Genomic DNA, 21,793 nt, shown 5'->3' with positions numbered 1-21,793 from the left:
CCTCACCAAGGATAAGTTACTTTCTTCCTATTACTCCTCATTTAACCAATTTGGTGATTGAACAGCTATCACATTTAATAACGACCTTCTTCGCCCCATTTCCCCAAACCATAACTTATAATATTTATGTTATAATATGGTGCTGTTCAATTTTAATATTTTACCTAAACTCCCAAAATTTCGAGTGAGCGTTTCAAACGTAATGCTTTGGGATGGCCCATTGGAACAAAACGAAACGCACAAATGCTGGCTTCACGTAACCACTTATATGCCTATTTTGAACAAAACTGAGCTTTTGTCATTGTCATGGTGGATGGTAGTTGTAGTGTTTTTTTTCTTATTATAATTCTTAATTGCTTAAACATAGAAAATTAATTTAAATGATTGGAAAATTAACAGAGATTTAATCATTTGATAATCAGAATAAAAATTAAATAGAATGTCGCTATCATATGATACCGTGTGTCGACTTTTCTATGTAATCAAGACATGTTAGCCGGGGATAATTCCATGGGCTACTCTGTTGTAGACCTGTCCATGGGCCGGGCCCCGAAGGCCCGCCCGAAATATGGGAGGGTTCGGGTAAAAATATAGGCCCAAAATATGGGCTTGGGCAAAAAACGAGGCCCGTTTAAAAAATGGGCCGGGCTCGGGCTCAACTTTTTTTGTCTGGGCCCGGCCCGGCCCGAATAAAATAAATATATATTTTTTATTTTTTATTTTTAAAATACTTCAAAAATATTTTTTTATTTTTAAAATATTTTTTGTGTTTATTAAAAATCGAGCCGGGCCGGTCCGGGCCGGGCCGGGCTGGACTTACTCTTTTTTTCCCGAGCCGGGCCTGGGTAAAATTTTAGGCCCATATTTCGGGCCGGGCCCGGGCCCGGGCCCAGGCCTAAGAGTCGGGCCGAAAATTCTTTCCGGACCCGGCCCGGCCCATGGACAGCTCTACTCTGTTGCGCTATGCATGATACTAAGAAAATTTATGTTTGTCTAAATTTAAAAACTTTAAAATATATATTTATATTGTTTTTAGTTTAATATTTAATAATTTTATATATTTTTTATTTATTAAAATTTTATTTATAATCACCTTAGCAATTTTAAGCCTAATCCTGGACCATATTTTAAGCAAACCTAATATTTTTATTCAAATCCTCCTAAATTTCGGACTAGCCTTCGAATTTGGATGGGTAGCCCAACGCATGAATATGTCTATTTCTCTCTCTTTTCTTTTCTTTTTAAGGAAGAAATACCATATACATATAAAAATATATTTAATAATTTATACATATAATTACAAGTATATTTAAAAATCGTAAACAAATCAATTCAAAATGGCATACTGGTAAATTAAGCCTTCAATATTTGCATCTTTTATCAATTTGGTCTCTCTCTTTTTTTTAGTTAAATTTAACCTTAAAGGTTGAATTATTTTTTTAACAAAAATACTGACCAAAATATTAATTTTTTAACGATGGTGGCATGGCAACCTCGTGACAATTTATGTGTACTTTATGCTGATATGACACCATTCGTTATATATGACACGTCAATATATAATTTAAAATTTATAAATATTCAAAAATATAAATATAAATAATTCATAAAAATTCAAAATACTAGCTTGAAGTGCATGTGATATACCAAGCAGGCTACTATGTTTAAAAATTTAATATTTTAGTCAATATTTCCGTTAAAAACAATAATTCAACTATTTTTAAAAGATTATTGATCAAATTTAATTCCTTTTAGAAATTTGATGGCTAAATTTAAATAAAAAAGTTAAATTAAAAAAATATAAGCGTTAAAATTAAATTTATTATTATACCATTCAAAAGCCATTAATTTAACTTTTTTATCCTAAAAAATTAGAATCAAAATTATAAATAACACATCCAAATAATTATAATTAAAATCAATAAACACTCTTTAAAAAAATCAATAAATACAAAACATAATTAAATCGATATTCAAAATATATAAAGCACACATATGATTTTTGGGGTTGGCCATGAACGATTAGGCATTAACTATAGCATAAGTACCGTTACCTTTGGACTGAATGTTAGACCCAAAACATTATAAGGGCGGTTTAGCAAACGAATAGCCAAACAATGCCACATGTCAACAGCTGTATCTATTTACTGTCATTCAACGTCAGCGCCGCAATTACCCAAAACTTCAAAAATGTTTCTCTTTCTTCCTTCCCATAAATATCCCCTCGCCTTGCTTCTAAGTTTTCAAAAAAAAAAAAAAGTCTTCGTTTTTGCCGCAGCATATTTCTGTTACCTTAAATTTGAGCTAAACGTATATTATTTATTGAAATACATGGCGACTTTGCGCACAAGCACCAGCACTGTAATCTATCCGTTCCGACGTAACACTGCTTCAACGGCAATACCCAACTCTACTGTGGTTTGCTTCGGAAACGGTCGGAAAAGGAATGAACTGAACGTATGCATGGTGTTGCAGCAGAGAAGGAAAAACCTCAAGAGTGAAAAGGAGATCATGATTAACAACAGCGATGCCATAAAGAGTTACGAAGCTTTCAATCACGTCAGCCAAATCAAACTCTCGAAATCGGAGGAGAGATTAGCTAAGAAGAAATTCGAGAGAACAACTTACTTGGTTGCTGCTATCTTGTCTAGTTTAGGCATCTCTTCAATGGCGATTATGGCTGTTTATTGCAGGTTTTCATGGCAGATGGAGGTAATTATAACAACTTAAACCTATTTTTTTTTTCTGGGTTATGTTCAGGTCTTGATGTGGTTTTGGTTTTGAATAATTACAGGGTGGGGAATTTCAACTGCTGGAGATGTTTGGCACATTTGCTCTCTCTGTTGGTGCTGCAGTAAGCATAAATTCCCATTCTAAACTTCCCCTGATTGAAATCTTGGCGTTTTGGGGTATAAATTAAAAGGTTGTAATTTCAGGTGGGGATGGAGTATTGGGCAAGGTGGGCTCATAGAGCTTTATGGCATGCTTCATTGTGGCAGATGCACGAGGTGAGATATAAACTCCTTCCACTCCAATTACAACATAGATATTAGATACATGTTGAGCTAAAGACAAGCATTTTGGCAGTCTCATCATAGAGCAAGAGAGGGAGCCTTTGAACTCAATGACGTGTTTGCAGTAGTTAATGCACTTCCTGCCATTGCTTTGCTCTCTTACGGTTTCTTGAATGGTGGATTTGTCCCGGGACTTTGTTTTGGCGCGGTAATTTAATTTTATTTTTTCTTATAAGATGTTAAAAAGGCCCTTATTGGTTTTCATTTTTTAAATATTAATTTAAAAATATTTTTTAATCTCACTTCAAAACGACAACACTTTGACTTGATTCAACCCAACTCTCACCAAAATGGTGGGCATGATGGGAATTGAACAGAAGTTTTTGTTCCTAATGTAAATTTCAATTTACAGGGATTAGGAATCACGGTTTTTGGTATGGCCTACATGTTCGTACACGATGGTCTTGTCCACCGTCGATTCCCTGTGGGTCCCATTGCTAATGTACCTTATCTGCGGAAAGTAGCTGCCGCCCACCAAGTAAGGCAACACTTGTCTGCATAATAATACTTCCTTTTTGTCATGTTTTTAATTTGGGTTTTGTTTCAATCAAGCAGATTCATCATGCAGACAAATTCGATGGAGTGCCATATGGCTTGTTTCTAGGACCTCAGGCAACCTTTTAATTCCTTCCAATTAAAAAAGTGACCAATTTGATTGAATACGCACATATATAATATTTTATTTAATTTTCCAGGAATTAGAGGAAGTTGGAGGGTTGAAGGAACTGGAAAAGAAAGTTCCATCTGAAGGCAAAGAAAGCGAATAAAACATTAATTAATGAATGAAGGCTACCCGGTGTCCATCGCTTTATTCAAGGTCCGCTGTAGTCTTCTTATCCAAATTCCCCTTAAATTTGTTTTATTTAAATTACAAATTATTCTACATTCCCTTTTTTTACATATATTTTGATTTAATTAAAGGGTTTGAAAAAATTCATCAGGGGTATTTATAGTTTGGTTAAACTCGAATTAATTGATCGAATCGATTTAATTTGATTAATCAATCGGTGGTCAATTAATGATTTTCTGGAATTTCAGTTATCGTTATTCAATTTCAAGATTTATGTAGTATTTCTAATGTCTTATTTATTGTTTTCACCTCCATATAAATTTTTAAACATTAGCAATGTACTTTTATTTATATATATATATTATATTTATTTTAATCAAAAAATTAAAAACATATAAATTTCACCGATCTAATAATTTAAAAAATTCAATTCAATTAGTGATTAAATATTTTTATATTTTAAATAATTTAATTAATAATAATTTAATTCGGATATTAATCTATCCGCCCGTTTGAAGACCCCTAAATTTAACACTTAACCTTTGTGGATAGAGACGTTGTGAGAACGAGGATTCACTGGTTTTATGATTTTGTTGGCATTAATATTGAGCCCCCACCATTATAATCAATGTGTTTTTAAATATTTTTATTCTTATTAACTATTTAGTCTAATTTACATTTCATATATTATTATATTTAAAATTTTAAAATATTAAATCTCTCATTTTACTTAAATAGATGAAATGAATAAATTGATTTTCTTTCGAAAAATATAATTTATATTAATTACTTAAAAATATTTAAATTGTATATTTTAAATATAATTCTATTAAATTCTTTAAACATTATTTTAATTAATTAGTTTTTTCAGTTCCCAATCACATGTATAAAATAAACATTTTTCCACCTTAATTTTTTACAATAATACTGAACAACTGAAATTATGAATCACTCTTTTTCACATATTTTTAATTTTATTTTTCAAAATCAAAACTTTTTTAATCACAACAAAAATATGAAAATAACCCGGAGAAAGGAGAAAGCTGATGGGGTGGGTTAGGAGACGCAGACCACGAGCAGTGCAACGTCAGCGCTCGTGGGTGACATCTTTTGCGCGTGTAAATTCACCGCTACCACCTGCCTACATAAATAACTCTTTATTGGCTAACTCAGCTCACCACTGACCAGCCTCTCCTTATTTCTTACGCCTTCCTTCCTTCCTACGGATGCTTTGTTTTTATTAGTTCATCTTCATTTGACCCTAGAAAAAGTCTCTCTTTTTTTTTTGTTCTTTCTAAAATTTAAATACTCTAAATCCATCCAAAAAAATTGAGCAATTGCTGTAATATAATTATTTTAGAAAAATAAGGTAAAAGTTTAGTAGTGATCAAACTTGATATTAGGATCAGCATACTTACAATGCAGTTGATATAACATAAATGATGGTAAGTAAAATAAAGGGAAAAGAAGGCGTGCAAGCAAAGTATGAATAGAGTAAGAAGAGCCTTCGGCATAATATCTAAATTTTGTTCAAAATGGATTAAGACAATTAAAAGGAGAAGCCTCCAAGCTTCAATTTTCATGGCTTGGTGGTGATGGAGATGGAATAGGTACAGATGACGTGTAACTTCACACATGAAAATTATTCCAACACTCAAAAACTTCCTTTTCCTTATTAATCCTTCCAATTTCATCTCCGCTTAATTTGCTAGTCAAGATACCAATTGAGTTTTAGCTCGATTGACATGAGTATTGTTGTTAATGTAAGAAGGCGTAGGTCTGAGTGTGTTGAAGCGCATTATCCTCCTATTTATGAATTAAAAAAGGATTATTGGTAGTTCTAAATATTGTGTCAACAAATAACAGATACGATCAGAGCCTATAATGAAATTATTAAAAAAAATTGCAAGCCAAGATACCCATAGAGATTTTATTATTAGATTATGGCACGTTTATAATTTACATAAAAATACATAACAAATATATTTATACAAAATTTAATTTTATTAGTGGGTTGAAATTTTATTGTGTGTCTAATGGTGATGAAAGAATTTTTTTAAAAAAATCGAGATTGAATTATAATTTTTATGATACTCAAAATACAAATTTACTACTGTATTAACTTTTAATTTTATATTTAAAAAATTAAATCAAAATTTTATATTTTGGAGAACCAAAATACAATTTTATCATATATTAGCGTATAAAATTACAGATTTTAAAAGGACTGAAAACATAAATTTCCACTTTCGGGGCCATGCATGTGTCCATGTGATAAAATCTCGATTGCTTATGAAGTTAAAATTTCCCACCACTTATGTACCAATAATTATCTAGAATTAAAATACGTAAATTCAAATATTAACATATTATCGATTGTTTATATATTTTAGATTTTAATTTTCCACAAGAATCCTTAAAATGATTTAAGTTCATAAATATAAGCTCACGTAAATAATGGGCATTTAATGTTCTTATCCTTAAAAATCTTGTCAAGATTTACTCTTCTGTCTAAGCCTAAATATGTTCCCGTTATTACTTTGTTTGTGCATTGTAATAAAAATATTGATTTTAATTATACGAATGCATTAATTGTAAATGAGATTGTAATTGTACCCTTACAAAAGTTTCATACATTATATTTAATTGCCAAAAGGTTTAATTATATTTATTTTAAAGTTATACACCGATAATACATCAAATACAAATATTTAAATCTAAAATATAACACTAAATACAATATTCGATTATTATATTTAATTTTTTTATCTAAAATTATTGAAAATAAAATAAAAGGTTATATTAATAAAATTAAACTATGAAATAAATATGTAATTTTTAAAAAATCAACATCTATTATCAAATGAAATAATGGTATTTGGTACACATAATTTTATTCCGCCGTAGTGCAACTAGCTTTGAAGCAGAATTTTTGGACCCTTGGAGACAGATTTATGCTAACTCGTGGCTTAAACATCTTATCTATTAGATGGAAGTAGATGTTACAACTATTATTCAAGAGAAAAAAACACTTCTAATTCTAATCTTATGTTATCTCCTGATTCATGAGTCTAAAATGCTCCTCCCTAATATGAGCATGCTTTTCATGGAGGGAGCAAATGTGCCCATGCTCGAGAGCAATTTTCAACCTTCTCCCTCAGATGTAGTTAACTTTCAAGACTTGTTTTGTGTCCGTTTTACTTCTCCCGGTTGCTTGAATCATCTCTTATTGGATGACGCCCAGGGGAATGTTATGTACCGCACTTTAAGTTAGTAGATTTAATTTTTCAATATATCAAACTTTTTTCATGGTTTTCATTATGAAAGGAATTAAAAAGAATAAATTGTTTAAATTTATTTTATTTCCAATCCCTAATCAAACAATGCATAAGTTTACTTTATATATATATTTGGAGTCGCCTTACTGGTGATACCAAATGGAAATAGTAGGTATTTGTTTGTAGCATAATGTTGTTGCCTTGAGCAAGCCTTCTATCACAGCCACCTTATTCTTAGAAACGTGGACTCGCCGTCATGCTCTGATAGAGCTGCCTTTGATGTGAGAAAAAGAACCCTTAATTTACCACTACCTGGAGAAAATCCTCGAGATGTAGACCACGATTTTGATGGCCAAAGCAAACAACCCCGCCATGAATTTCCCGATTCTTACGTAGCCTGCCAATAGTGGGTTTATCAAAGGTGCCACGAATATTGCGTAAATCTTCAGTAACCATTGTAATATCACATGCGGACTCTTCAAGAACCCTGAAGGTTTCAAACAAGAAAAAGCAAATTATATGGCTCGTTATATTATAAAGCCAAGAGATTTGTGTGTATGTTTGTCATTTGACGTTTTTAGCATATTGGTGAAAGTGTTGCATACATTCGGCAACCTGCGGGAACTCGTCGAATATTGTAGTCACGTTCTTCAACAGGACCTAAATGAATTGACGTATCGAGAAAAAAAGATGGCTCAGAACCAACAAACAGGAAGCTTAATTAGCCCTTGATTAAGTAGTGTTAAACTGAATGGTTCTCGAGGGGAGATTACCAGCACCACTCCCCCTGGTTTCAGAGGTGACTCGATAATGATCCGAGCTTTCCTGCATTGAATCAAAAGTTAGTGTCGATTAAAATGGCCTAAAACGGGCACTGATATGCTATACATTACTTTATAACTAATATTTCCCCTTCTTCCGAGCATTCGTAAAAGCTGCACCCTCTGGTGAAGGGAATCTGCGTCTGTTTCCATTCTGCAATATTATCAGAAAATAATTCCTCAGCCTCTTGTTAAAGCAAGTTACTATAAGAGTTAAAAGCTCAAGAAAAGTGGTCGATATATCACATATATATAGTGTTACCTAAATGCCAGTTTACTCCTGCAGTAAAACTATCTCCTTCGCAAATGTGTTCGATGATGAATTTCATGTTTTGACCCATGCTTCCCATGAGCAGATAGAAGAAATGAATAACCTCCTGCAAACTATGTTTCCGTATCAGATATGATAATACATGTTGTAGCTTAAATACGTAAGCAGAGACAAAGAGAGGTAACCCTTTTTCCGTTAAATGGGTTGTAGAAAGAGCAGTCCTCGATGTAGCAGTCTTCTGAGATATAACCCTCAAGTCCTTTCAGATTTTTCTCATTGATGCACATGTAGAAATCCTTGATTGTATCAGCTGCAGAAGGTTGACCCAAAATTGACTCAATATCACTGTTCGATGACGACATGACCGAAGAGACTCCTCGGTTGTAGGTTAGTTTATTTTGTTCCTGCTTTTTAATAGCCACCCCATTAGGCTGCTTCTTCGTTCTCTTTAGCTCAAGTCGGTGTGATGTTTGGGAAGGGAAGGGATTAAGGGCAAGGTCTGCCATTGCCCTCGGAAATGTCCTCGGCCTCAAGGCTTGGGCTGAGAAATTGACAGCAATAGCCATGGCCTAACAAGGTGAGATTAGCAAAGTGATTGTCAGGTAATGAGAAAATGTAGTTTAAAGTAGGGTTTATGGCATTTATCACATGGTAGAGCAAGGAATAAAGTAACAAGTTTATACCTTTAACACCAAGAAAAGGCTTCCTTCCATTACCTTCTGAAAGAATCAAGGAATCTCCGTTAGGGGCTTTAGGCTGCATTTTGCTTGCCATGGGTTAAAGGTGGAACGGTTAACAGTGTCCTGTCCATGGACCATGATGGTTTATCGTCTTGGCCCTGAGGAACCAGAAGGGTTCCTTGACCCTGGTTTTCACGGCTATTGTCATGTCTAACTAATGTAAAAAATGCCATGAACCCGATTTAACTTATTAATGTATTGAAGCAATCCCTGTTCTTTGTTGTCTTGTCTATATTGTAGTAACTTCTTAGAATCCAAGTTAAATTGCCAGTTTCTATTCAACTTGCCAAAATCCAAAAGTTCATCACATCAAATTAGATGATTGATAAGGTTGATGGATTAGAATTTAGAACATCGGAGAACCTAAATATTCTCAGTTGCAAAAGCTACGACAACGTATCCTTTTCAATGGTCATAAGTCCAATAAAAAATTACCATTTGTCTTTGAATCTTGCATATGTTCATACAACTTTGACAGCTCCAAAAATATTGCTTTATGTTCAGGGTGCAACAGATCATCAGCAAAAAAGTAATGCATGGATCCTCTTAGTTGAATCCAACTAGAACCCGGTTCCTTGGAAACTAGTTTTTCCTTCATTTCTCTTCTCAATTTTCTGACAGCATTCCACATACCAGCTGAAGCACAGAGATTCGAAAGAAGAATATAGGCAGATTCATTATCAGGCTGCAGTTCAAGAAGTTTGGTGGCTGCAACTCTTCCCATATCAAAATTTCCATGGATGTTGCATGCAGATAGCAGAATCTGCCATATTTGAGCATCTGGTTCGATAGGCATTTCATCTATGGTCTTCTTTGCATCTTCCAGGAGACCTACTCGGCCAAGCAGATCAACCAAGCAAGCGTAATGTTCTAAATGTGGGATTAGACCATGACACTCAACCATAGAGTTCATGTAACTCTGTGCTTCTTGCAGTAGTCCTGCATGGCAGCATGAAGTAAGGAGTCCAAGATAAGTTATCTCATCAGGTTCAATTCTACATACAGTCATTCTATCATAAAGTTTGAAAGCCTCATTATAGCAACCATGTTGAGCATATCCTGTTATCATTGCATTCCATGCAGCCAAGTTGTCAACAGATGCATATCTAAAAGCCCTCTCTGCATCACTTATGTTTCCACACTTGCAGCAAAGGTCAATAACAGCAGTCTCGACAAAGCAATCTTGATGAAATCCAGATTTAAGAGCAAGGGAGTGAATGCCTCTTCCCTGTTCCAAATCTGTCATAGCACTGCAAGCTTTAAGAACGATGCTAAAAGTTTTGCTGTCTACTTCAAGTTTGGAATCCACTGTGTTTCGGAAGAGATCTAGACTATCAACATGACAATCAGCATTAACCAAAGTATTCAACATTGCATTAAGATGCATGACACTTGTCTTATCAACATCAGAAAATACCCTTCTTGACTCGTTACAGCTGCCGCACTTCCCATACGTTGCTATCAAGCAAGACACCACATAGTCATCCGACATGAATCCACATTTAATCATATAGGAATGTATCTGCACTGCAAGGTGCAAAGAGTTCAAGTCAGACGCCACTTCAAGAATGCTAGCGAGGGTATAACAATTCACTTCAACATTATGACCACGCATATCAGAGAACATCTTAAGAGCAAGACTAACAAATCCATTATCCGAATATCCAGCAATCAGTGAATTCCAGGACACAGAATCCTGAAAGACCATATCATCAAAAATGCACCTCGCATCATCCATTTTCCCACACTTACTATACATAGAAATCAACGCATTGCCAACAAAAACCACTTTCAAATACCCTTCCTTCTGACAAACTGCTTGGATTTGCCTCCCTAAACACGACAACCCCTCTCCTGCAACAGCAGACAAGACATTGGTCATTGTATATTCATTAACACCCAAACCTTTACGACGTAAACTATTAAAAATTCCAAAGGCCTCGAATCTATCAAGAGCTGCTCCTATCCTTTCAGTCCATGAGACAATATCTGGTTCAGTAATTTCATCGAATACCTTAACAGCGTCCAATTTACTTCCACACCTAGCATACATGCTCATTACAGCATTGTTAAAATGAAGGGAACCACCACATAAAAATCCCATCTTTAAGCCAACCCCATGGATCAGTTGACCTTCTTTTACATCAAACAAGCCGCTGATCAAACCTGTCAAGCTAAATTCATTCAATTCAAATCCCAAATCCCTCAGTTTCATAAAAACTTGTCTACCCTTATCGAATTCCCCATTCCAAAAATAACAACAAATCATAGCCGTTAGAACAACATTATCAACATCGAAACACTCTCTAAAACACTTCTCAGCTGAAACCAAGTCCCCACTTTTAGCATAATTCTCAATCAATCCGCTAACCACAAAAGCCCCATTTCCAAACCCCAATCTCAAACAAACCCCATGAACAATCTCGTTTTCTTCTATTCTCTCACACCCTTTAACTAAACTGCTCAACGTGAACACGTCAGGCTTCAACCCCAAATGCCTCAACTCATTAAACAACCCAAGCACCGGCCCGGCTCGGCCAAAACGAGCGAAACCAGAGATGAGTGAGTTGAAAGAGATTGTATCGGGGTTGGGGTTGTCGAGAAAGAAGGAAAGGGCGCGTGAGAAGTCACCATGTTTGGCGAAGTGGGAGATGAGAGTGGTGGAGAGAAAGGGGTCCAGAGAATGGCCTGATTTGATGAAATGAGAGTAGATTTGGTCAGTGAGGAACGGAGAGTGTGGAGAGAGAGAAGCTTTGAGAGCTTGAGGGGGGAGATTTTGAGATATGAGGACTTTGATGGAGGGTCCATGGCGGGTGAGAGTAACTGTTAGTTTCTTCATACATATTGGTTATTAACGGAGGAGTTTGACCACTGTCATTATATAAGGTTTCGGGGTTTATGAGAGAATTTAGAAGTTTAAAGAAAAAGAGGTCTTGGACAGAGACTCAATGAGTAACTCAACTGGGCATTGTCATGTTGGATATAGTCATATAGCCCAGCTTTTGCACAACAGTGGTCTGGTCCGATTCTAACCATATATTAACCTTAACATGCATTGCATATTTGCAGAGTCCCATACGTGTAAGAATAAGTCCATCACACGTTGTTAAATTTTAATTGACTGCCATATCTTATAATGTTGTAATTTATTTATCAAAATTTTAATATTATACCAATCAAAATTTTGGGTGATAAATTTGTAAAGATTTTATTTTAGATGATTAAAATAAAACATTTTAAAAGTTAAAGAGTAACTAATTAAATAGTTTACCCATTTATTTATAAGTTATCCACACCAAATCTAAATTAATATTTAACATTTAGATCGATGATTAGATTGATTCAATTATTTAGTTAATATAAAACCAATACTTTTTAAAATTTAGAGAAAAGTTAAAATTCGAAAACTTTTTGATGGAATCAACCCTACTCTTTTTAATGGTTGTATAGATCCTACTCTAATTTTTTCAATTATTAATTGGAAAAAAGATCATATCGGATTTTAAAGGCATGCATTAATCTAATAATCAACGTGGCAGCTGTGTGATTGTGTTGCAATCCGACCTACAAACATCATCAAGGAACAAACAGTAAACGTCAATTCAAAACATTAAACACTATTTTGATGGACGGTCCAGATTGCGTCATTCACAAAACTTTAAGGTGGGAACCGACACCCACAAGCACCCAGGCCCGTTCACGTGTGCCTCACTGACTGAATGCAAGCAAAATGGCCCCGACCCGGCTGTTTCCAGCTTTTCTATTTTTTATTTTTCATTTTTCCCTCAGGCTTTTAACGTTAACTACATACGAAATAAAAATAAAAATTATACGAGAGATGATAGATGAATAATTTTTAAAAGAAGTTAAAATATATATGAAATAAAGTGGAGTATTTGATGTAGTAAATATTAATAATTTCATTTAATTATAAAAAAATGTTAAAACTCAAAATTTTAAATTTGAGACATATGCATGGACAATATATCAAATATTAAGAAACTAAAAATGGAAAATAAAGAGTAAGGAGTTATACATGAATTAGAATTGAGGGGGAAAAAACAAAGAAATGAGGTTGAAAATGAATTAACGACCTAAGGCAAACCAACTTTCAAAGTTGCCGTCGTTCAAATTCAATAGGGAAATTTATGAAAAATAGTCCCTATATTTTACCAAACTTTCATTGTAACTAACTTTCCTTACTTTCAATATATTTTTTCCAGTTTCAACACAATATTAATAGATTAATTTTGATGAAATTATGAGAGACCATTTGTCACATTATTCCTTTCTTTTAGTTGACGTAAGAACAACTTGCTTCTATGCTTTGGACTAAAATGGAGTAATATCACAAATGGTCCCTCATCATTTTATCAAAAATAGAATAAATTAATAAAATAAATGACTTATTTATTTTTAGCTCCAACAAATTTCTAGACATGAAACCAATTGAAAGTAACTAATGCGAATATTTGATAAAACATGGGGACTATTTATGATGTTTTTCCATTTCCATTTGAACCAGGAGGTGCCGAATCCGCTGCTTTAGGGCGGACTTCAACTATTTCGTTAAGTAATTTTCATATATATGAAAAAATAGTTTTAAAATTTAAATAATTTTAAATCTTGAACATTTTTAAAATATACTTTAAAATTTTACGTTACATAACATTTACAATCTTATTTTTTTTAAAAATTAAACTAAATTAATATTTGGTTAATTGACTAGGCGAAACTTAATTAAAAATTATATGAATACTGAAATTGTATCACCCAAAATGTGGGTGAAAAAAAATCTACCCTGCTTATAAAATGATGGGATGAATTAGTTTCTCAAATTAATTGACCATCAGCTCAATTAAGAAAACAGTAAATAATTTTAAAAATTTAAAGAGAATAATTTTATTTTAAAAGTATTTATAATATATATTATAATTTTCTCTTTAACAACAACACAAATATAGATTAACTTTTATGAAATTTGAAAAACATGAATTATACCCTTATTATTTTAGAAAGAGAAAATATCAAAATTTTCAAATTTTTATATATAATTTTGTGAGAAAACTTTCACTTGTTACTAAATCGAGTAAATTAATTATTTCCTTTTGTTTTAATGATAGAATATAAGTAACTTTCGATGGTTGGGTTAAGCGGAGAGAATTAACTTTCAAATAAAGCATATTACATAAGTAACTTTCAACATCAAAAAGGCAAAAGCTTTCATCTTCTGTCGCTGTCTAACTTCAAATCTTTTGTTCTGTTGTTGCACCTCTATCTTTTATGCCTTGGATGGAGGTGTAATTACTCAACGCATGACTCTTGGTCAAATTCTGCAGAAGTTCCTTAGATTTAATCCTTTTATTGTTTCTATTTTTTTTTCTAAATGCAGTGCCTATTTCTAATTATAGTCTCTTCTCAAGAAAAATATATTTAAGTGTGTATTTAAACCCACATCTTTTCAGTAATTGTAATAGCAATGATGTCTATTTTTTAAAACTTAAAAAAACATATTAAAGAATATAAATCATATTACTACAGATTTAAAAAATAAAAAATATATTTTTCTTTATTGCTTATATAAATCAGGATGATGTAATTTTCAAATGTATGGAGTTAGTTATAAAATTTTCCTTGTAAGTAATTCATTTAAACCCAATTGTCGGCTAAATACGTATATTTCCCGCCTTTAAGTATAAAAAAGGTAGGGTCAGTCGTCACCTCCAAAATCTAGTACCAAATCCAAGTCGCTCACAGGGTTCTAGAAATCTCAGTGCATTACACCCCAAATTAATAAAATAATAAGTAAAAAGAGTTACTTGGTATTTAATTACTTTGGACTTTGAAGGATCCCTTCTAGCGGTGGTTTGCAACCTGGCAACAATGCAAGCTCTCACCTTTACTGGTCTGCAACTACAACCTTCTTCCTTCCATCACCACTTTTCTCCCATTTTCATCTGATTTTGTTTTCTGGGTGCCATCTGATCTTAAAAGTCCTTTTCCCCCCATTTTTAGATTCTCCTAGAGAATCCAACATTACATGCAAAAGTAAAGAGAAAATCTTTAATTTTTTTAACAGAATTTTGAAAAGAAAATGAAAGACGCCAAGAAAGATTCAGAAATGGTATGGGATCAGATTCAGATGAGGAGCCCATCGGGAAATCCGCTTGTTCTTGGACATTCGACCCGACCCATTCCCAAGCTCATGGTCTGGTTAATCCTCTTCGTTTCAGTTACCTATGTTGTCTACACTCTCAAGCTGCTAACGGCCTCAGTTCATCACACTTCCGATGATTTCCCGTTTACTTTATCCACCAGAACAGGCATTACATCTCCGCCGTCGATTCTCAATCAGACGGCTGAGCCAACGTCGCCCCTTCTTCGCCATCGAGATGTCCGAGAAAAACCGGTGGTAGCGGTGCAAATGCCGAATAAACCGAAGCCGACGGAGATCCACGACATCGTTTTCGGGATCGCGGCTTCTTCCAAGCTATGGCAGCAGAGGAAAGAGTACATCAAGATTTGGTACAAGCCGAACAAAATGCGGGGCGTGGTTTGGCTCGACGATCGCGTGAAGTACTCTCCGGGGGACAAGCAAACCCTTCCGCCGGTTCGTGTCTCCAGCGACACTTCCAACTTCGCCTACACGAACCGGCAAGGTCACCGGTCGGCGATTCGAATATCGCGGATCGTGACGGAGACGTTGAGGCTTAAGATGGATAATGTCCGGTGGTTCGTGATGGGTGACGATGACACCGTGTTTATCACGGACAATCTGGTTAGGATTTTGAGGAAATACGACCATACACAGTATTATTACATCGGGAGCTTGTCGGAATCTCATATCCAGAACATTTTTTTCTCCTACGGCATGGCATACGGCGGCGGAGGGTTTGCCATTAGCTACCCATTGGCTAAGGCTTTGGCGAAGATGCAGGACCGGTGTATTCAGAGGTACCCAGGATTGTACGGCTCAGATGACCGAATGCAGGCTTGTATGGCTGAACTCGGTGTCCCGCTCACTAAGGAACTCGGCTTCCACCAGGTCGGTGACTCAGTTTGTTGAGTTGGTAAAGTGCATGCATTGTTTCTGTTACTTTTAGTAACTTCAATGCTAGTATAAGTATCTCTAATAGTAATGAAATCGGGTAAGTTAATCCTAACTGAATTTAATACTGTGTGAGTTAATGAAGCATTTGTAGGGGTGTTGAAGTTGCATTTCACATTTCTATTTCAAGAAAATTTAATCCAGGTGCATGAAATAGGTTTGGTGGTTCATTTGGGTAAAGATTATAATACTGCCAGGAACATAAAAATGAAAAAAAATCATTAAAATACTCTTAATAGCACATTAAAACTGAGGGAGTTATAAATAGATATTTCAACTAAAAATCCAAAATATTTTGGATTACATTACTTGGAATCGAATGAAATCGAAAGGGCCATTACTGCAACCGTGGTTTAATCGTTGTTTGTCGACAGTAATTTAGGTGTATGAACCTTGGGTGGGTGATTAGCTCAATGCATTTGGTTGTCGGACCTAGACATAGGCGATGGGGTTAGGACCCGTGTGTTGGTAAGGTTTCGACCTCAGTTTGTTAGGTTTATGTTGTCTTTTGCTCAAGCTTTACGATACATGGCTATTAGACTGAAAGATGGAATTATTGACTAGTTGATCCTAAAGTCATTGTTAACAAGAAGTAAAATGTTTAGCTTATCACGGCATTGAATCAATGACGTCTTTCAGCTAAATTACAAGTTACGAAACGGTGTGTCCCCATAAGGTAATTTGTTTAAGTTGGTATGGTGAAATGAATTTCTTGATGGAGTATTATGTGCAAGGCCTGCATACCTACCTGATTTATAGGTGGAGCATGTAAGTCAATTTTTTGTAGTTTGGATGTCTATGTCACAAGGAAAGTGGCAGTCCTAGTAAGTTTTGGTTTTCACGTAGATGTTCATTGTTAATGCTGAAGCTGGATGACTCATTAGCCATTAGAACAACTTTTGCCTCTATTATTAATGCAGTGACTCGATATCTGAATCCAAGTGTTCCTTGTTGGTTGATTTGTATCAGTATGACGTGTATGGGAACTTGTTCGGACTCCTTGCTGCACATCCCGTAACACCATTGGTGTCACTGCATCACCTTGATGTTGTCGAGCCTATTTTCCCCAACGTAACCAGGGTTGAAGCCCTTCAGCGGCTTATGTTGCCTGTAAAGCTGGATTCAGCAGGAATCATGCAGCAATCCATCTGCTATGATAAATCCAAGAGTTGGACTATATCAGTTTCATGGGGTTTCGCTGTTCAAATCTTTAGAGGAATCTTTTCACCACGGGAGATCGAAATGCCTTCTAGAACATTCTTGAATTGGTACAGAAGAGCAGATTACACAGCATACGCTTTCAACACTCGTCCAGTTAGCCGAAACCCATGCCAAAAGCCTTTTGTGTTTTACATGTCAAAGGTGGGAATGGATTCAGAACTGAACCAAACAGTAAGCGAGTACGAGCGGCACCATGTGCCGCATCCTCCCTGCAGATGGAAGATGGCTAATCCCGGTGCACTTGAAATGGTGATCGTCAATAAGAAACCAGACCCACATCTATGGGATAGAGTAAGTCACATTCGTCATTATTTTATTTACATTCCACATCAAAATATGAATTATTAAAAAAATTGACATGATTTTATTTGATTTTTGGCAGTCGCCGAGACGGAACTGTTGCAAGGTAATGGAATCAAAGGAACCAGGAACCATGGTGGTGAATGTGGGTGTATGTAAGGATGGTGAGGTTAGTGAAGTATAGTGTGATTAATGCTTTGATCATTTTAGGGGTTAGCTTTTCATCCTTAAATGGGTTTCCTATTATATTTATTAATTTATCTCTCAAGTGTCCAAATATTGTTTCTTTATGCAAGAATAGAGTGTAATTTGGAGAACAAGCAACAAATTATATGTTGTATAAAAAAATTGCAGTATTATAGCATGTTTATAAGTTAAAAATATCTAAAGAGCAGACCTTGTTGGAAGCATCCCAGCCAGTCACCTGAAAATGGTAATAATTTATTAATTAATGATGAAGTTTGACTATATTAATTGATGCTAATGCGGTAATGTCTAAGTTAACATTCTATACAGTTTTCTTGATCCAAGAAGGCTGCTTTTACCCTTTTGGTAGATGATGGGTATATTTAATGATGATTGGCCAAAGGGAATCAGTATCAATAGGGTCAATAGATAATTTATGTTGTCCCCCATTGTGTTTAATATAAGTTTTATTCAATATTAATGGTGGATTTAATGAGGGCAAATGGGCTTAAGAAATGTCGGTGCAAGTGCTACTGTGCAAATGCAAGGGCAAGAACGTGTAAGCCCTGCACCCTAGGGAAAGTGGTTGGCCTGCAGATTACTGGTTTCAATTCCGTGGTGGGACAAGAATAGTAAAATATGGTAGATCGTGTCGCCCAGTACGGTGGGTCCACTCCATCACCAAATCTAATGCCTCGGCCTCATCAATCATCATCCTCATGCTTCTTCAACCTGTTCATGCACTTTGCTCTCCTTTATTGGATAGAAAGTTAAGACTAAAAAATAAGAAAAAGTCCAATTACTTTTACTCTTTCATATATTCTTCAGATTAACTTCCTACACGTGAATAATATAGATATTACGAGCAACTCACTACAAACCCAACACTAAAAAATCCATATTATCACTGATCAATCTCGAACTTAGATCTTGTTATTGACAAGACCAGGACTTATATAACCACAATTACAAATGCATATGAATAAATTATAATCGCATTCAATTCTTACAAAGCGCAATCCAATTAAAACTAAAATCTACATATGATTTAAACAATGATCTCCAAAAAGTAATGTCTAATAAATAATGAATTTAAATATCAACATTCTCAACCTTTTAAGGCCCAAATGGGATTGTTATAGGCATATTTTACTTTGGGAATCCCAGTGGCCTCATTTTGGCTACCTTTGTAACATGTGACAAGGGGTAAACGACGTAATGTCTGTGCACTTACCAATGGGCACCAATCACATTCCTACTTTTTTGAACCCAAAGGCCTAAAGCCCTTGCTTTTGGGTTCTAAATTCTATAAAGGACCATTTAATATATTATTATTTAAATACAATAGTCGATATTCTTTTTATTGATTCTCACTGCATTGATGGATAGAAGAATTATCATTTATAACCATTTTATATAAATTTCTTAAAATACTCATCGACAAATTTTAATTTTACACGATTTATACTCTGGAATTGTTTGATTTAAAAATTAAAATCTAATTAATAACATTTTAATTAAATATTTTATATATTCAAATTTTTAAAAAATATATATTAATAAGGTTATCAATTGAGTTTTAATTTTCAAACCAAATAAAGATCACCTATGGGCTTATACATACAGAAGCCCCAAACCAATCCAAGGAGCCTAGTGGAGCCACAAAGTCTAATAAGCCAAGTGGTGAAACGAGCAAAGGAAAAATGGAGGCTGTACCAAATAAGACCCGAGACATCAAGTGTTTTCGGTGTCTTGGAAGGGGTCACATAGCCAGCCAATGTCCCAACCGAAGTGCCATGTTCATAAAGGACGACGGGGAGATCGAGTCCGAGGGTGAACAAAAAGAAGAACTCTATGAACCATCCAATGAAGAAGAAGAATTAGAATATGCTGTTGATGGCGATGTCCTAATCATCAAACGGAGTCTAAACCTCCAAAGTGTGGAGAACGAGCAGCAACGTGAAAATATATTTCACACTCGTTGCCATGTCTAAGGTAAAGTTTGTAGTGTTATAATTGATGGAGGAAGTTGCACTAATGTGGCCAGCACTATGATGGTGGAAAAGCTTGGTTTAACCACTACCAAGCATCTGCACTTTTACAAGCTGTAATGGCTCAATGACGGAGGCGAACTCAAGGTTACTAAACAAGTGGTTGTTGCATTTTCTATTGGCAAGTACCTAGAGAAGGTGGTGTGTGACGTGGTGCTAATGCACACCAGCCATGGCAATTCACCCGAAGGGTTATTCATGATGGATACACCAATAGATATACCTTTAAACACTTAAGAAAAAATGTAACCTTAACACCTCTTACTCCAAAACAAGTGTACAATGATAAGCTTATGCTGAAAACTTCTATTGAAAATTTGAGAGTAAGTGATCAAGAAAGAAAAAATGAAAATGAAAAGAAATCATAAAAAAAAAGAAAGGAAAAAAAGAATTGAAAATGAGTGAGAAAAAAGAAAATGAATTGCAAAAGCAAGAAGAAAAAGAGAGACTAAATCAGACAAATGGAATTTTTATGCGAGAGAAAAATAGATTCAAAAGTTTTTCTTGTTGAAACAGCCTTTGTTTGTACTTATGTACAAAGAAATCCTGATGGGAACTAACGAGCTAAATGATGCCATACTTTCTTCTATTAAGTCTTTGTTACAGGAATTCAACGATGTCTTCTCGAAAGAGATACCAAGTGGTTTGCCACCAATACAAGGGATCGAGCATTAAATAGATTTTGTGCCCGGAGCTGCCATTCCAAATAGACCACCTATCGAAGTAATCCCAAGGAGACTAAGGAGCTTCAAAGGCAAGTGTCCGAGTTACTGGAAAAGGGCTATGTACGAGAGATTCTTAGTCGTTGTGCTGTTCTCGTGCTTTTGGTGCCCAAGAAAGATGGTTTGTGGCGTATGTGTGTAGACTGCGTAGCCATCAACAAGATTACCATTAAATATCAACATCATATACCACGATTGGATGATATGTTGGACGAGCTAAGTAGAGCTCAGCTGTTCTCCAAGATAGACCTCAAAAGTGGCTATCATCAGATTCGGATGAGAGAGGGAGACGAATGGAAGACAGCGTTCAAAACTAAACATGGATTGTACGAATGGTTGGTTATGCCTTTTGGCCTAACTAACGCCCTAAGTACTTTTATGCGACCTATGAACCATATCCTTCAATCTTTTATTGGTAAATTTTGTGTAGTTTACTTTGATGATATCTTAGTCTATAGCAAATCATTAGAGGAACATGTACGAGCTTGAAATCTATTTTGGAAGTTTTACGTAAAGAAACTTTGTTTGCAAATTTTAAGAAGTGTTCGTTCTATACTAACAAAGTTGTTTTCTTAAGCTTTGTTGTTATTTCTGAAGGTCTTGAAGTTGATCAAGACAAGGTGAAGGTAATACGCGAATGGCCGCGACCGACAAGCATTATTCAAGCAAGGAGTTTCCATGGCTTAACTAGTTTTTATAGGAGGTTCGTAACTAACTTCAGCACCTTGGCTGCTCCTTTGACTAGGGTAATTAAGAAAAACTCCAATTTTCATTGGGGTGATGAATAAGAAAAAGCTTTCATGTTAATTAAAGATGATCTAACTAATGCTCATTTGTTATCTTTACCTGACTTTAACAAGACTTTTGAGATAGAGTGTGATGCTTCAGGGATAAGAATCGGAGCAATGTTAACACAAAACGGGCGTCCTATTGCATACTTTAGTAAGAAACTTAACGGATTTGCCTTTGATTATCCGACATACAACAAGGAGATGTATGCTCTGATTCGAGCATTAGAAACTTGGCAGCACTATTTGTGGCCCAAGGAGTTCGTTATTCACACCGACCATGAAGCATTAAAGTATCTTAAGGGACAACATAAGCTGAATAAAAGGCATGCTAAGTGGGTCGAGTACATTGAATCATTTCCCTATGTGATCAAATACAAGAAAGGTAATGAGAACATAGTTGTCGATGCATTGTCAAGAAGGTATGTTTTACTTAATAGTTT

At 35.0% G+C, this 21,793-nt stretch overlaps 4 protein-coding genes across 5 annotated transcripts; 2 read left to right on the top strand and 2 right to left on the bottom strand.

The window, feature by feature from the left end:
• Positions 1-2,234: 2,234 nt before the first annotated feature.
• On the top strand, positions 2,235-4,145 carry LOC105765256 (beta-carotene 3-hydroxylase 2, chloroplastic). Its single transcript, XM_012584258.2, has 7 exons — positions 2,235-2,712; positions 2,795-2,854; positions 2,937-3,008; positions 3,088-3,222; positions 3,427-3,552; positions 3,630-3,686; positions 3,770-4,145. The coding sequence occupies exons 1-7, from the start codon at positions 2,332-2,334 to the stop codon at positions 3,839-3,841; spliced, it is 903 nt and encodes a 300-aa protein (XP_012439712.2). The 5' UTR covers positions 2,235-2,331; the 3' UTR covers positions 3,842-4,145.
• A 3,049-nt stretch (positions 4,146-7,194) lies between these two features.
• Positions 7,195-9,087, bottom strand: LOC105765257 (uncharacterized). 2 transcript variants are annotated; one of them, XM_052625524.1, is made up of 7 exons: positions 8,951-9,087; positions 8,420-8,803; positions 8,226-8,340; positions 8,036-8,117; positions 7,916-7,967; positions 7,748-7,802; positions 7,195-7,629 (listed from the first exon to the last, which is right to left on the bottom strand). In XM_052625524.1, the coding sequence occupies exons 2-7, from the start codon at positions 8,798-8,800 to the stop codon at positions 7,451-7,453; spliced, it is 864 nt and encodes a 287-aa protein (XP_052481484.1). In that variant the 5' UTR covers positions 8,801-8,803; positions 8,951-9,087; the 3' UTR covers positions 7,195-7,450. The 2 variants fall into 2 exon arrangements, with proteins under 2 accessions (XP_052481484.1, XP_012439715.1); XM_012584261.2 differs by having other exon boundaries at positions 8,918-9,063.
• A 187-nt stretch (positions 9,088-9,274) lies between these two features.
• On the bottom strand, positions 9,275-11,926 carry LOC105765254 (pentatricopeptide repeat-containing protein At2g33680). The gene has a single exon (XM_012584256.2). The coding sequence runs from the start codon at positions 11,811-11,813 to the stop codon at positions 9,387-9,389; it is 2,427 nt and encodes an 808-aa protein (XP_012439710.1). The 5' UTR covers positions 11,814-11,926; the 3' UTR covers positions 9,275-9,386.
• Positions 11,927-14,747: 2,821 nt separating this feature from the next.
• LOC105765253 (uncharacterized) lies at positions 14,748-17,967 on the top strand. The gene is made up of 3 exons (XM_012584255.2): positions 14,748-16,019; positions 17,052-17,594; positions 17,686-17,967. The coding sequence occupies exons 1-3, from the start codon at positions 15,069-15,071 to the stop codon at positions 17,785-17,787; spliced, it is 1,596 nt and encodes a 531-aa protein (XP_012439709.1). The 5' UTR covers positions 14,748-15,068; the 3' UTR covers positions 17,788-17,967.
• The last annotated feature ends 3,826 nt before the right edge of the window (positions 17,968-21,793 follow it).

Source organism: Gossypium raimondii, chromosome 12 (assembly GCF_025698545.1).
Source record: "Gossypium raimondii isolate GPD5lz chromosome 12, ASM2569854v1, whole genome shotgun sequence".
Taxonomy (NCBI): Eukaryota; Viridiplantae; Streptophyta; class Magnoliopsida; order Malvales; family Malvaceae; genus Gossypium; species Gossypium raimondii.
Note: the sequence above shows the minus strand (reverse complement) of the source record. Positions and strands in the feature narration are given on the sequence as shown.